The sequence below is a fragment of the Taudactylus pleione genome, unplaced genomic scaffold (assembly GCF_031769625.1).
Source record: "Taudactylus pleione unplaced genomic scaffold, aTauple2 ptg000479l, whole genome shotgun sequence".
Lineage (NCBI taxonomy): Eukaryota > Metazoa > Chordata > Amphibia > Anura > Myobatrachidae > Taudactylus > Taudactylus pleione.
This window is the reverse complement of record NW_028284881.1, coordinates 12128478-12145000: the sequence shown is the minus strand read 5'-3', so window position 1 is coordinate 12145000 and position 16523 is coordinate 12128478. Positions and strand designations below refer to the sequence as shown.

The window sequence follows — 16523 nt, the reverse complement described above, 5'->3', positions numbered from 1 at the left end:
AGTTTAAATGCCAATTGATTATGGGCTGCTTACAACCCAATTAAACTGTATGGTGCCCTGTATGCCACTGAATGCCCCTCATGCTTAAACAAGTAAAAAACAGCATTTAAAACTGCAAGGGAGCTACAAACTATTTCATTTGATGTAAAACCATGCAACTGAACCCCTACATTACACATGAGTACATGATATTTGTTCAAGAACCAATAAATTACTTTATTTATTATTTCTCAATATGATAACATCCAATCTGTTAGGAACTTGATGGTTCAAACTAAATTATTTGCGGGTGACTCTTCTGTCAGGTCACTCTACGTTTTAAACTCACCAGCAAAATATATCAAAACAAATGTAGCCAAATTACCACAATCTTCTGTGATGCGGGGAGTACATCTTAGTATGTAACAGCAGTGTTATGTATGTGATTAGCAAATAATGAGAGCGATAAAGTTATGACAATGAAACATTGGTGACTGTGGTGTGATATTGCATACAGATGGACAAGCAGCTCCCAGGTGCAGGGACAGTGCTCAGCTGCTGTATACTCACCACGTCCACCTTGTGTGGAGCAGTTAAAGGTGCAAACTCTGTAGAGCTTATAATAAATGTGCTCGATAAGACAATACAAGAGAAATATATACAAACCTGTGCACATCTTCCTAGCTCTCTCCTGCCCAAGTACTGAAAGATTTTGATGGCAATTTCATATGGCAGCTGGATATCAAAGAACGGTATTTCGTTTATTTCATTCTACAAAAAAACATATATATTAATTGCAGTGTAACGTAAAAGAACACAGTTCCAATCCTCAGATCATATTTTATCACCTAAACCTATAAAAGAGCTTATGAAAATCCATGAGAAATATGGGGGCAGATGTATCTATGAAGCGGCATCAGCACACGTTATGTGCGCTGATACCGCTTCTCCCCGATGTATGATTGGGGGGTTTGGCGGTAAAGGACAGGGGCGCTATCTTGTAGATAGCAGCGCCGATAGCCTGGGCAATGTATGACCGGTCATCTCGCCTGACCGTCCCGCAAGCTGCAGCTGAGCTAGAGCCTGGCGATGCCATTTCCCTGCTGTGGTGGCTGCCGGATCCAGGGCTGCACGCGGAATCTCGCGATACTTTTGAGATCCCGCGCATGCTTAGTGGAGCTGGCCGGGACTGAGACACAGTGCATCAGCACCAGGCTGATGCGCTGTGTACTCACTATCCTGCTCCGGCCGATGAGATGTTCATACATCCCATCGTTAGTGAGATGTTCATACATCCCATCGTTAGTGCTTCCTGCTTTGCCTCGGTAAGGAGGCTATGCAGGTAGCGATATAGCGACACTTAACATGACGCTATAATACATCTCCCCCATGGTTTGCTACCAGAAAACTACTTTACATAGTATTTGTTAGATGAATAAACATGTACTATATGCTAATTAAACAATGATAACAATAGTTGGCCACATATATAATAACTGATATACATTTAATTACAGGGCAATAATATAAGTATAAACTGTACAATACAAAATATTGTAAGGGGCATGTTTCTATGCAACCAGATGGTACTCAATAGGTGTTGGTTTACCCACGTTACAGTATGTAAAAAATGGTCCCATCCTCATTGTAGATGACTCCATTATTTACTAATATAGTGTTCAATCTGTACTAAGGGGGAGATGTACTAAGCCTTAGAGAGAGATAAAGTGTCAACCAATCAGCTGCTAACTGGCACTTTACAGGCTGTGTTTGAAAAATGACAGCTAGTTGCTGATTGGTTGGCACTTTTTTCTCTCTCCACGGCTTAGTACATCTCCCCCTTGTGTGATATGTTAAACCCTTAATATGGTTACAATTAAAAAGGGAGGAAGTGTCTGGCCCACATTTCCCTGGGATTTGCCTTTGTTAGTGTTGATGGGAGTGAATGGGGCTGTGGCTTTGATGGATCTGGAGACTTGTACTAGTGATAACATGTAGCTCTTACGGACATCACGATGGGATGCACAGTACTCACCGTCTAGTACAAGACGGTAGAAGGAAGGTTGCATAGAAAGATGCCCCTTTGAATATTTGTATTGTAGTTCATATATCACCATCTGGTGTACAGTACAGACATAAAATTACACATTCTTCACAATCAATCATGCTCTAAAAACCCACTTCAAAGATGCTTTATTTCTCAGAGATTTATACAAAAAAAAATAACATCCTTTACTATACCTAGTGTTCCCTCAGCTCCGGCGGCAGGCAGGGCGCCGGAGCTAGAGAGGGCAATGTTGTGCGCGCGCGCGTCCGAAAAGGGGCGTGGTTACGACAAGGGGGCGTGTCTATAAGACGCGTTCCCCTTTTCGTCATACTTGGGGGCGTGCCCGGCGCTTACGGACATGCCGGGCAGCCCCCAAGCGCTGCAGAAAGGGAGAAAAGACGCCGGGCGCATGCGCCCGGCGTCTATTCCCCGGCGGTGACCGGGTCACCGCATGTTTGTCCACCCTCGGGACACTGCGTCCCGCGGGTGAGAACGGCTCACGCAGGCTGTTAGGGCAGGGCGCTTTTTGCCCTCCTCCTGGAGGGCAGGGTGCTTTTTGCCCTCCAGAAGGAGGGCAGGGCGCCTCGCCCCGCTAAAACAGCCTAGCGGGAACACTACTATACCTACATGTTGTTAATAATCGGTGTTGCATATAACAAATATAAAAGCTTGCCTGCAGACTGAACCTGACCCTTGTGGGGTTTGTTAAGCTTCACTAAGTTTAACAAATAAAATGAACTAAATTCCCTCAACAGGTACCAGTAGCACTAGACCCATTATCATCATCATCATCATCAGCATTTATTTATACAGTACCACCAACTGCGCAGCGCTGTAGAGGCCAAAGACTTTTTCAGGGTACAAATTTAAATTCTTAAGCTGGGTACACACTGGAGCGATGTCAGGCCGATATGCCGTTTCGTAACGACATATCATCTACATCGCTCAGTGGTAGGTGATATGTCGCTAGTGACGTTTGCCAGGTTTGATGTGCTGCACATCAAAGCTAGCGATATCACTAACAGCCAGTGCGTTGTTAATGAATGATGATTGTTACGTCGTTCCTTAAAGTCGACCAGTGTGGATGCACAAGCACTGTTGATGGGCATTTGATCCGATGTCGGGAACGAAAACCCGTCGCTCCAGTGTGTACCTAGTTATTTGCAGAAACAGAAAAAAAAAAATCTATGAAATTATTTCAGAAATAAATAGAATACGTGACTGAAAACCTACCTAGAGTATTGAAGCTACGATAAATCTTCTATAACCTTGTAACCTAGAGGTGTACCTATTCTTCGTAAGGATAAGATAGCACTGATAAATTCCCTTACACACAAGCACACTAGAGAACAATTTTATTCAGAAGCCATTTAACTTATTAAGTATGTTTTTGTAAGGCGGAAGACAACCCAACGCAGGGAGAACATACAATGACACACTTTATTTGTTGTTCTTACTAGTCTTCTTGGTAGTCAAAATTTTTCTGCACACTAAAGGTGCCCACACACATACCGATGTCCTCACGATACGATTTTATGGCCAATTTCCTCATGAACTTTCACGGGAGCTCCCTTGCCATCGTGATCACGATTTGGAGTTAAAAATGTCCAATCTGACTAAAGATCCATCTTGCAGCCAATGCATTGTATCCCAGATTGGCTAATCTGCCCTACAGCACGGCAGATCAGAAGATGCGATGTACGACGAGCGGGGACGCGCATCGGCATCGTGCTCGTGAGTATAAACTCACGATTTGTACCTTTTTTACCCGATTCGTCGTCTCGATTCGTCGAAATCGGCCAAATCGTGTAAAATGTCGCTATGTGTGTGGGCACCTTCAGCTCTCAAAACGGTGCAATAAAAAATGTATTGTTTTGTGACTCTTTCACAGGATACATCATTAAACACATGAGATCCTACAGGCTATAAACTTGTTTTTATATTCTTCACATGTTACTCGTTACATCCTTTACATACACTGAACACTGCATGAACACAGAACACCTGCCTACTGAGCAGTGACGGACTGGGGCATGAAGGACCCACCGGGGGAATGCAGTGATAGGAGCCCATGCTTAAGGGGTGTGGCCAACCACCACATGTCACTAACCAATAGTCAAATCTTGGTGTAGCTTTTATAGAAAGGAACCAAGCACCCATATTGATCAGTGATTCTACTCCACCAGGTAACTGAGCATCTAATAGAGTAACAATGTATCCCCTTTTAGAATGTAAGCTCTTACGAGCAGGGCCCTCTACCCTCTTGTACTTCTCCCTACTTTAGTTTCATCTACTTCTTACTCACCACTAGGGCACCTAACACTTGGTTTCTTATGCTCTGTTGCTTATCTGGGTGTTATGGTCACTAATGTAGCAAAATATATTATCCATGTCCTGGATTATTGTATTGTTCTGTAAGTCGCTTGTCTACAACTTGTTTATGTACTTTGTAAGGCGCTGCGGAACATTTGTGGCGCCATATAAATAAATGATAATTATAATTTTAGGTCTGGAACCTGACACCTAAAGGAGGGGGTGGGCCCTCAGACCCGGGGGGCCCACCAGGGATTTCCGCTGTACCCCTGTGGGCCAGTCCAACCCTGCTACTGAGTAGAGCCAGAACAGCATGAAATTATAATGTTTGCTCCTTTCATATGCTGTACATGGTACTTGAGTGTAGGTCTGCTTGTACTCATGTATTTGTTAAGTAAAGCATATCTTGGACTAAAAAAATGCAATACAATTTCCTTACATGATAATCAGTTTCCATTTTAAGACCTAAAACAGCATATTTACAAAAAACACTGTTGCACAAAAAGGTACTAAAACAATAGCAACTGTCTATTTTCCTAGGGCAGTGCAGGAAATAGACAATCCTCTGACTCGTTCCCCCACCTTTATCATGGGCAGTGTCCCTGCTTAATATAAATACTGATGTTTTTAATTATTGTTATTAAAGTCTATTAAATTCTTTTTTAACCAACATATGGGCACTTATTATTATTATTATTATTACCAGTTATTTATATAGCGCACACATATTCCGCAGCGCTTTACAGAGAATATTTGGCCATTCACATCAGTCCCTGCCCCAGTGGAGCTTACACTCTATATTCCCTACCACATGTGCACACACTTACACACTATGGGTAATTTCGTTAGGAGCCAATTAACCTACCAGTATATTTTTGGAGTGTGGGAGGAAACCGGAGTACCCGGGGGAAACCCACGCAAGCACAGGGAGAATATACAAACTCCACACAGTTAGGGCCGTAGTGGGTATCGAACCAACGACCTCAGTGCTGTGAGGCAGTAATGCTACCATTACACCGTCTGTGCTGCCCACTTCTGCATGTTACTTATGATCTGACCATATAGATATGTTGATATACTAGACACTTTATTTAAGATAGTTGGGTCTGTCTACATAAAGGCACCAGACACTTTTCTGAATTTAATCAGTAAAATAGCTGATTGTTTTTCATTTACAGACACTTTGTACTTTAGAATTGTTGATTTTGCTAAATTTTCTTTTCACGTATGAACTGACTTTATTTATTTATTATATTCCTCTCTTTTAAATTTCACGATTAATACCGTGTTTAAGAACCTTGGTCGCTCATTTTCAACCAAACATATACTAGATATACCAGCTGGCAATCCAGCTGGAATGCACAGTCCAACCAGAGCGAACAGAGATCTAGGTACAATGTTCCAAATTAAAATCTATAGTATAAGAGAGTATTACAATTTACACATTGTTGATCAATGACAGAACTTTTAAGTATAGACAGGAACACCAACAACTGGTTTCGATATTTTGTCAAGGTAAGTTAACATATTTCTAAACGGTTGCCACCATAACAGGTGTAAAAGTAATACATGCCAATCTTAATTTGTTTCAATAAATAAATAACAATACGTTATTCACAACTTTAAAATGCTGTGGAAACACATGATAGATACACCAAGATAAGATTAGCCACACAAGGGTATGAGGGTAGATCAGCACCAACTGCTGTAATGAGTCTACTCACAAAGTGTTAATAGCAACTACTAATTTCATTCACCGTAGGCTTTTTCATGGCAATCTACAGCATTACTCAAACTTTGCTGATGCTCCCAAATATCTGACAATCACAGTATAAGCTGGCAAGCTCCACTGAGAGGGTTAGCAGTGCTACCAATGTGGTCTAGTGCTGTCACAGAAAACTCTATTGTCCTCAGAAACTACGAGTATGTGCATTCAAACAAAGGGATTATCAACCGCAGGACCCATAAAATTAGTATCAAATGAAAAGTAGTTTGTTTTTAGGCCATGCTGCTTGGGCACAAAAGCAAGTTCTCTGAGCAGCCGGAGCTAAGCACAGACGTTTGTTATCCATTTAAGAAAGCAAATGGGAGCAGGCTCAAATTAACTGCTTAATTTATGTAATCAAAGCCTGTTGACTTGGCGATTAGAAAGCAACTCCACTGTTAGTTCCGAGTTTGGCTAAATGATTCTCTAATGTTGCCAGGCCAATTAAGAGCACACAGACAAACATTAAAATATTAATTTTAGCTTCTAGTTAATGATGTGGCTCTTTGGAAAGTCACATTTGAGACTCATGGCCACCAAAACATGGAAACCTGCACATGGCACTTGACGCCGTATTGATACTGGCTATTGAGAATGCTATTATGAAACCTTGCACTGATAATTGTTGTTACGTTCACTTTACTACAAGTGTGGTATCCAAAGCCTGCTTCTCTCAAACAAAGCCAAACCTATACGATGGAAATAAGTCACTTATGGAGGAACATTTCATGTATGTATAAAAGCGCAGTCATTTAAAGCCACATTTTAGAAGAAAAAAATGGAAAATTTACATTTTCAAAACCGACCCGCCACAAATCAATATTCCTGATACTTTAATTAAAGATATATGAACCTCCAAATACATTAACTCGCAGTTATGCAAACAACAAGAAAACCCAAAGAAAAGAGGTGGTTGTAACAGTTGAGATCGCTGAAGCCGCAGCTCTCTTGCCAGTCATCCATGAAAATAAATAAATAAAATAGAAATCAACACCCAACTTCTTGCTACTTAGCAACGGTTTCGGACCCCCGAAGGTGGGCGGGGCATAAGTTATTAGTCTCAATGGAAGGGACTGATGTGAATGACTAAATATTGTACGTAAGAGCTGCATAATCTGTGTGCGCTATAATAAAAATATATTTGTTAATAACTAAATCCATATATAAATTTGATTTAATATCATTCCAAGGAAAAAGGACAACTGAATTACTTTCAGAGAAGCAATTAGTACCGTTTGTCAGTCTGTGAAGGATCATAGGGCCATTTCCAAACAATTTTAATAAGGCCACCATTCTACAGTGAGAGAGATTAGTTGGATGTAATAAAAATGTGTTACTTTGCCATCAGAAAAAGACTAGCGTAGTACAGCTTTTGTACAATATTAGCCAGGAGTAACAAAAGCAGAACAAAGCAAAAACAATGAAGTAGCTCAAATTTGAAAAGTGGTATTTGAATGAAACGCAAGACTCATTGAACAATCTCTGTATAGAGCAGAGGTTCCCAAACACTGTTCTCAAGGCACCCTAATAGTCCAGGTTTTAAGGATATCCATACTTGACCACAGGTGACTTAATTAGTACCTCAGTCAATTTGATTTAACCAACTGCGGTCAACTATGGAAATCTCTAAAACCAGAACTGTTGAGGTGCCTTGAGGACCGCATTTGGGAACCTCTGGTATAGGCTCTCAAACTCAGCCCACAGAACTCCAAACAGGTCATGTTTTCCAGGTCACCCAGCAGGTGCACACGTATATTCATTACTCACTGACACATTTTAAAAGATGCACAGGTGGAGATAATTATTTCACTTGTGATTCTGTGAGGAGACCTGGAAAACATGAACTGTTTGGTGTTCTGGGAACAGAGATTGGGAACCTGTGGGATAGACGATCCATTACCAGGGCTAAGCAAACCATATATTTAGGTCCACTTTGATGCCAGTACTTTTGTACACATGATTTCTTCATGAGGTTATATTTTATCTTCAATAAATAATAAAGTAAAATCCATTTGAGTTTTCTTTTAGTTACTAACTCTGCTCTGGGTACAGTAACCTCACTCTTGCTCAAACTCAGACCCACATGTAGTCGCTGATTCCTTATCATCTTGTATGGGCAAACCTGTAACACCGAAGAAAATTGGATATGGGCTATATGTAGACATGGATTTGTATATTATTTTCTTGCAAAACCATATAATGGGATTTCTAACCTAGAACTCAGAAAATTCCAACACCCGGAAATGCAGGAAAACGTAAACTGATTTTATTCCTCCTCTAACAATCACTATGATCACAGATGCTAAGCTAATTTATAAGGTTTGCCACTGTGCCAGTGCAGTGTGGGGAAAGGCAGGAATCATTTTATAATTTACAGAAAATTCCCTTATCTGGAAAAAACCCTAAATCACAAATAATCCTGATAATGTGTTCCAGACCTTACACAATATCATTTTTAAAAGGGAGGATGGTGCTTTGATGATTTGTGCTGTTTTACACGGTAGGAGTATAGGTCATTTGTATGTAAACAATTCTTCCTCAATAATTGTTTACATATCATTACTGTATTGTATTCCTTTTATGTAACTGCTTTACCTTACCTCTATATTTAGTCTTCATTCTAGCACCCTGCACCTGTCACAACCTGTCCAGTTCCTCTTTCCTACCTGGGGTTTCACTCTCTGCTCAGTTACTTCAAGAACACACTGGTCTGTGGATCAGCAGTTTCTTGCAGCAGCTGAGTGTGCTAGAAGCACCAGAGCAGAGAGTGACACCCCAGACAGGAAAGAGAAACTGCACGGGTTGTGACAGGTGCAGGGTGCTAGAATGAAGACTATATATTTATTTCGTATTGTGGAGGTACTTCTTTATATATTGCTTTATATATTGAGATGTTTAGTGGAGGCACATACAGTGCCCTGCAAAAGTATTCACCCCCCTTTGCATTTTTAATGTTTTATTGCCTCACAACCTGGAATTAAAATGGATTGTTTGAAGGTGTGCATCATTTCATTCACAGAACATGACTACAACTGTGAAGTTGTGTTTTTTTTATATTGTGAATCAAACAACATTTAGGACAACGTAACAGAAAACTTCAGCGTGCACACCTTCAAACAATCCATTTTAATTCCAGGTTGTGAGGCAACAAAACATGAAAAATGCAAAGGGGGTGAATACTTTTGCAAGGCACTGTGTATATATACACACACTGTATATTCCTATGCTGCTTAGTGGAGGCACTTACAGATGTGACCACATACATCTTACGTCCTTGCCCTACAAGTTGTGTTAAACCTAACAGATGCATGCTGTGCAACTCAGTAGCGCCGGGCGTCTTTTCATGTGACTTTTTTCACCTTCAAATACTTATTTGCAATAGATGTGAATAGGACTCACAAGCAGCTTCTGCTGATTAAAATGATATGCGGCATGCCTATATTCTGTGTGCAACTGCGGGTGTATCTGCATGCGAAATGCTATGTTACAGTGACAGCAGCTGTGACACTGTAATGTAGAATTTGTATGCAGATACACCTGCAGACGCACACAGACTATAGGCATGCCGCATACAATTTTAATTAGCAGAAGCTGCTTGCTTTAAAGATAAAATGCATTTGAAGGTAAAAAGTCGCACAGAAAGACCCTCTGGGCTACCGAGTCACGCCATGGTGCAACTCGAAGGGCTGTTTAACGAGAAAGTAAGATGAATGTAGACACATCTGTACATACATTCTCTACTTTTTACTAAATGTGAGTACAGCCACTATTTTACATTACTATATATCTAAGGCTGCACATTACAATAAGCCTGAGCTAATCGGATTGTTTTAAACGTCACTGAGCCCATTGATTGTGCCATCTTTCACTCCTAAACATGCTAGGAGGGCCTTGTCTAACATAGAAGCAAACCATATAAGACAGCAAGTCTAGCTTTGCAGAAATGTACAGCATGGATTGGGTGACACACACACACACACACACACACACACACACACACACACACACACACACACAGGCAAGTATAAGAAAAGTTAAGATTTTTCAGCGATTTTGCCACAAGGTTTTAATATTTGTTTTGGTTTTTTTTAAACGGAAAACCAGCCTGGCTTTAAATTTTGAGGCAAAATTGTTGAAAAATCTGTCCTTTTGCCAAATCGGAGACCTATTACGTTTGGCCCAGAGGCAATGGTTTCACAACGATTGCGTCTCAGCTTAATGACCAATATGAGATCCCACCAGTACATGTCCTGGTAGGAATTCCAGCTGTCTGCTGCAGACTGGGAAAGTAACACAGATGTGTCCTCATTCATTGTTGCCCTTGTAATGGCAATAACCCCTCTCAATGCACCAGGTCCCAGGCGGCTCAGCCACGCCGTCCTTCTCGCTCAAAATGTGCGTCTTGTTTGCATAAATAAAACTGGGAGCAATATAACTATATTGCTGACTTGCACTGATCAATTTGATGTGCAACATTGTATATCTGTGTGCGACAGTCTGAATCTGTGCAAGAAGGGCTTACAATGCAAGGGGCTGCAGCTTTTTCTCACGCCAAGTTCCCTTGTGTTTTATCTATGACTATTGTACGTGTTTATAACTAATTCCTGTGTGGTTATTCGCAGCCAAAGTCTCTAGTACACTGCGAGTGGTGTTTCGCTGCGTTTGTGAATAAGATGCAAAATTTTCCGAAAAATACAGAACACTACTCCTCTCGGAACACCTCACGCAGGGCATCTTACGCCGTATAGTGTATAGACACTGAGGCCCGTATTCAATTAGTTTTGCACCCACAATACTTTTTCGCATGCCGCACTTTTCGCCGACTTCACGTGTTTTGGACACGGAAACATATCGGGCACGCCCCCGCTATTCGCTGTATTCAGTTCCAAAGTATGCGAAAACGCATCTCGGCGAAACTCAAACAAGCAAAAAGTGCTGTCAGAAATGGGGAAATCAGCCTGACACCCCCCAAAAGATGCACTAACTGGGGATCAATATAGATGTTACCGATTAGACATAAGAAAGCTATTTGGAGTACTTAAATGCTGTCAATTGCTTCTAAATAGCGTCTTTGCACAAGTGGTGAAGAATAGCATTAAGCAGTTTTTTTTGTGAAAATAAGCAGTCTTGTCAAATTTGGGGCACTTGAAAATGGGTGCAAGCATGGTTAAAAATCGCTAAAGTGATTTAAAAAAAAAAATGCACCTTCAGCAATCAACTGTAATAAAATAAACATCACACCCATACTTGCAGACCCCCAAAAAGTCTATTTTGCTACTTTTTACGTTTGTACCCCCACTTTGTACTTTTTCACCCCCATTTTCAAAGTTCTTTTTTGTGGTGTTCCTCACTTTTTTTTAGGGATTTTTTGACACAGTTATCCTTTGGGGGGCTGTCCCAAGTGGTCTCCGCACATTTGCACCCCAAAACCGCAATTCTGCACTTTTTTTCACCTGCTATTGAGGCAAATCTTTTTCGCCTATTACATTGCGCTTTCGCGTATGCGGAAAGTCTTTGAAATTGAATACGGCGAATATTTTCCGACTCGCAAAAAGTCGCACATCTGTAACTGACTTTAACAGAGCTACAGTACAGTGAAATCTATTTGACATCATATTGCGTGATAGCAGTCCCTTAACATCCACATTGCAGTGCACAAAGCTGCAATATATATGTGTGTGGGTACATATGATACACGATTTTAACTGAACAGTGAGCTTCCATGCCAGATCCTTTGCACTTAACACTGGTTAGCTGAAAGTCACATAGAATATAGGTGGTGGTTACGTTGGTGCTGATATGTTTACATATATAAGAGGTCCAGAATTCAGAATCATCCCTCAAAAATCGACACAGTTCAGAGTTAGGAGTATAGTAAGTAAAAGTGGGCGCGGTGTGAGAGTCTATTTACCCTGAATGGCATGTGGGGTACATGTGAGGAGGTCCAAGTGGCGTGTGGGGGGATTTCAGAGCACATGTGGGAGTTGAGATCTTATGGGGACATCATATGGCAGTGTTGGCTAACCTTGACACTCCAGCTGTTGTGGAACTATATATCCCAGCATGCCCTGCCACAGTTTTAGCATGCCCTAATAGCAAAACTGTAGCAGTGCATGCTGGGTTATGTAGTTCCATAACAGCTGGAGTGTCAAGGTTAGCCAACACTGTCATATGGCAAGTGGGGTTATTTTGGAGCAAGTCAAAATTCTATGTAGAATTTTGGTCCCAGTGAGGGGCACTGGAGAGCATTTTCTAATGGGGCATGTCGCTGTGCTAAGTTTGTTTTTCAGGCTGTTTATTCAAATTAAGGGTAATATGAGGTACATGAAAGTCATGAAGCCCTTGTATCAGGTTGCCCATCACTGCTATGCCCGAACAAACTATTGCAAACTGTTTCTTCCTACACAGCATGTTATTTCTGTTTGGGAAAATTGTTATTTATTTATGTGTATTCAATTGCGGACAATGAAATGGCACTGAAACGCCAGCAACTGCAAACCAAATCGCCCTGAAATTGCATATTTTTGTTCTCAGCCCTAGAGGAGTGCATAGAAAAACACACACTCTGAGGGCTATGATAAATGTGGCATAAGCGTGCACCAGATCACAGGCATCACCCTACCAGCCTGAATGTGATTCCTGACTAGTTGCAATTCCCTAGTCAGAAGTCTCACTTGCTACAGTACATATCGGGAGTATTACAATATTATAGATTCTGTTCACACTTTCACCATGTTTACTCCACTGTCATTGATGAGCAAAGTATACATGTATGTCCACTTGGATGCCAGTCTGCAGGCCCTGTGCCAGCTTATTAGTAGCCTGTGATGCTGGGAAGTCACCTATTGTATTGTGAAAGTGCTGATCCCTACATATAGTGTATATGCTATGCAGACCCTACCAGGTCATGGATCAGCTGCTCCACCAGGCTGGGGGCTGCTCTCGGCGTCGGCGGCCGCTCTGATCCCACTGACTGACTCGGTGGTTTCTCCTCCAGCAGCCGCTCTGCGAGTTCCAGGCAGCGGCTGACCTCTTCCCCGGCATCTGCAGCCGGTGAGCCGGGAACACAGTGCCAGGCCTGTCCCTCCTGGCATGGCGGTGCGGGCTCTGGGCTGGGACGGGACCGCCTGCGTTTAGGAGACGGTGGTATGTCAGGGGCTGCAGGCTCCCCGTGGATTTCTGCCCTCCAGCGGCTGCGGAACTCTTCCAGAGAAGCGTCCAGAGCCATGCCGACCCCGGGCCGGTGATCTACTGCTACGTCTGCCTCGCTATGGGCATCATGAGTGGGTAGCCAGGTGCTGGTCCCCACCGCAGGGAAACGTTCTGTTGCTAGGGAACGATGCGGCCTGGTGCACCCTGAGAGAAACGGTGCAACAATTATATCGTTCCGACTAGGAAAAAGAAACAAAACAATGGTTCCTACATAAAACAGTAAATTCTCATCATATACACCAGGGGTCAGGGAACTGTTTTACCGTTTACCCCAAAATATATTTAGATACGTCAACATTACCCCCTTGATTTGAAAGGAAGGAAATCATATAGTAGTGCCCCCATAGTTATGCCCCTGTAGTAGTGCCCCCATGGTTATGCCCCTGTAGTAGTGCCCACATATAATGCCCCTGTAGTAGTGCCCCCATAGTTAAGCCCCTGTAGTAGTGCCCCCATATAATGCCCCTGTAGCAGAGCCCTCATATAATGCCCCTGTAGTGCCGCTTGTACAAAACAAACACTTGCCTTAATCCCCGCTCATGCATCTGCCACCATCCTGTCCGCCCGGCTGCTCCTCGTAACTGTGGGAGAGACGTCATGACGTCTCTCCCATAGTGCGCATGGAGAGAGGCGGAAGCAGGAGTTCAGAAGAGAACTCCAGCCTCCGGCTAACGCGGCGCTGCAGGGAAGGAGCCGGGCGCCCACTGGTAATAACATCTCAGCGGGCGTCTGGCTTAGAGCCTCCCTCGGCACAGCCGGGCATGCATATGAATCATTCTATATTATAGAATGATTCATATACATGCCCGGCTGTCCGTCCATTACCCCCAGGAATTAAATTTTTACCCCATGTGGGGTAATTTACCCCTGTTCCCTGACCACTGATATACACAAACTTCTCGGATTGACTATATAGCAATGTCACTCAGGGGCAGAACAATGGAAGACAATGGAGGCGCCTGCCATCCGGTGCCAGCACTGAAGGGGTACCTCCTCCATTGCTCACAATACATTCACCCCACTTAGGGCTGTAAATATGTACTCGGACTGTATCGTCACCCCCGCCCAATACATGTCAGATGTCAGACCATTAGATACCGCTTTCGTCTGCAGTATCTATAGCCATACTTGCCTACTGTTGAAAAGTAGTTTGATGGAGATCACATACGATAGTAAAAAGTGTAGCATGGCACGCCATTGAGGGGCGTGGCCTTCACCACCCAAAAGGCGTGTCTTGATCTACCTATTGGCGTATCTATTGCAAATTGGGTGTATTCTGGACCAAATTAAATTATAATGACTTTATGTAAACACTTGGCACATGACACTGTAAGTCACCAAAATATTCTGTATTGTTGAAATGGAGGAAATTTATGTCAGTACATTTCCATATAGAGACAGAGGCATAAGGGGGCCTTGCAAAAGGAAATGTGGACAAAGTAAGAATATGCTCCTCCACAACCATTATAATTAAAATTCTTCAACTTTCAATTTATGATGTAATATATAGATGACCATGCAAATGTAATAACACATCTTACTGTACGCTGACACCCTGCCCCCCCCCCAACTGGCACTAATATGTCTCTGCCACATTACTACTAGATCTACCCCTGCCACATTAACATTACCAGATCCCCCCATGCGCATTAATAGATCTCCCCACACACATTCATATTAATAGATCCCCCTCACGCACACACATTAATAGATCCCCACACACACATACATTCACATTAATAGATCCCCCACACACGCATACACATTAGTAGATTCCACACACACACATTAATAGATCCCCTCATGCACACATGTTCACATTAATAGGTCCTCCACGCACACATACACATTAATAGATCCCCCCCACACACATACATTCACATTTATAGATCCCCCCACATATTAATAGAACCACACACATACACATTAATAGATCCCCCCACACATACACATTAATAGATCCCCCACACACACACACACACACATTAATAAATTCCCCACACATTCACATTAATAGATCCCCCCACACATACATTAGTAGATCCCACACACACACACATTAATAGATCCCCTCATGCACACATGTTCACATTAATAGGTCCTCCACGCACACATACACATTAATAGATCCCCCCCCACACACATACATTCAAATTTATAGATCCCCCCACATATTAATAGATCCACACACACATTAATAGATCCCCCCACACATACACATTAATAGATCCCCCACGCACACACACACATTAATAGATCCCCCACGCACACACACACACACATTAAGAAATTCCCCACACATTCACATTAATAGATCCCCCCACACATACACATTAGTAGATCCACCCACCCCCCACAAACACACACACACATTCCCCTCACCTCTCCTCTCCTGCAGCACTGATTACAGATCTCACTGGAGATTTTTTTGTCTCAGCCATGAATTATGAAACACTCACACACAGCTCCTCAGGCTCAGACAGCTCGGCATCAGCTCTTCCTCTGTCTTCCTCGGTTATGGCTGGGCAGGGAATGCTGGGAGCATCAGTCTCTCCCAGCAGTCTGTGTGAACTTTGGCGGGTGAGTTAGCTCTGTGCAGGGGGCGGACCAGGGAAGCATTTCCCTGTAGCAAACGGACTCTTCACATATTGAAGCCCGAGCTCCGCCCCCATTACATCCGGACTCGCGCATGCGCAGTCCGCATTTTCTGCAGTGCAGTGGGGAAAGCGGGGAATTACATTTACTTTGCAGGGTAGCGGGAGCCCCCACCTTAATTCGTGAGGCTCCCACGGAATTTGGAAGGGTAGGCAAGCATGTCTATAACCTGTTCCCGCTCATGCCAGGGTGACACGTCTGGCGCATACCCGCCCCCCCCTAACCCACAACTCCCATCCCACTCATCCCTGCGGACCTGTGCGGTGGGCCCAAGCATAGGCGCGGTTCCATATCTTCCAGGAGGAGCTGGATGTCATCAAGGGTGCACCAGACGGAGCTGTGGGTAAGAGGGCATGAGAGGCAGGGGCCTGGGCATCGGCAACTGTGTCTGGGGGCATATCTTTGGTAGAGCAACTTCCCCGCATGTGAATCTGTTGGCAGTAGACTAGGCATTTTGTGATTTGTAGTTCCACCACAGTAGTAGTCTTACAGTATCTTGACTTAAACTCAGTTCTCAAGGTCCCCACATCAGGTGGTTTTCCCCTCTATATG

At 43.0% G+C, this 16523-nt stretch overlaps 1 protein-coding gene across 2 annotated transcripts in view; it reads right to left on the bottom strand.

Annotated features, from left to right (window-relative positions):
- Positions 1–13480, bottom strand: part of FBXW8 (F-box and WD repeat domain containing 8) — a 135813-nt gene extending 122333 nt beyond the window's left edge. For both annotated transcript variants that reach the window (XM_088449240.1, XM_088449241.1), the window contains exons 1-2: positions 13006–13480; positions 646–750 (exon numbers count right to left, since the gene is read on the bottom strand). In XM_088449240.1, the coding sequence (XP_088305366.1) occupies positions 646–750; positions 13006–13332 (432 nt within the window). In that variant the 5' untranslated portion in view covers positions 13333–13480. The remainder of the gene's footprint in view (positions 1–645; positions 751–13005) is intronic.
- Between the last annotated feature and the right edge of the window lie 3043 nt (positions 13481–16523).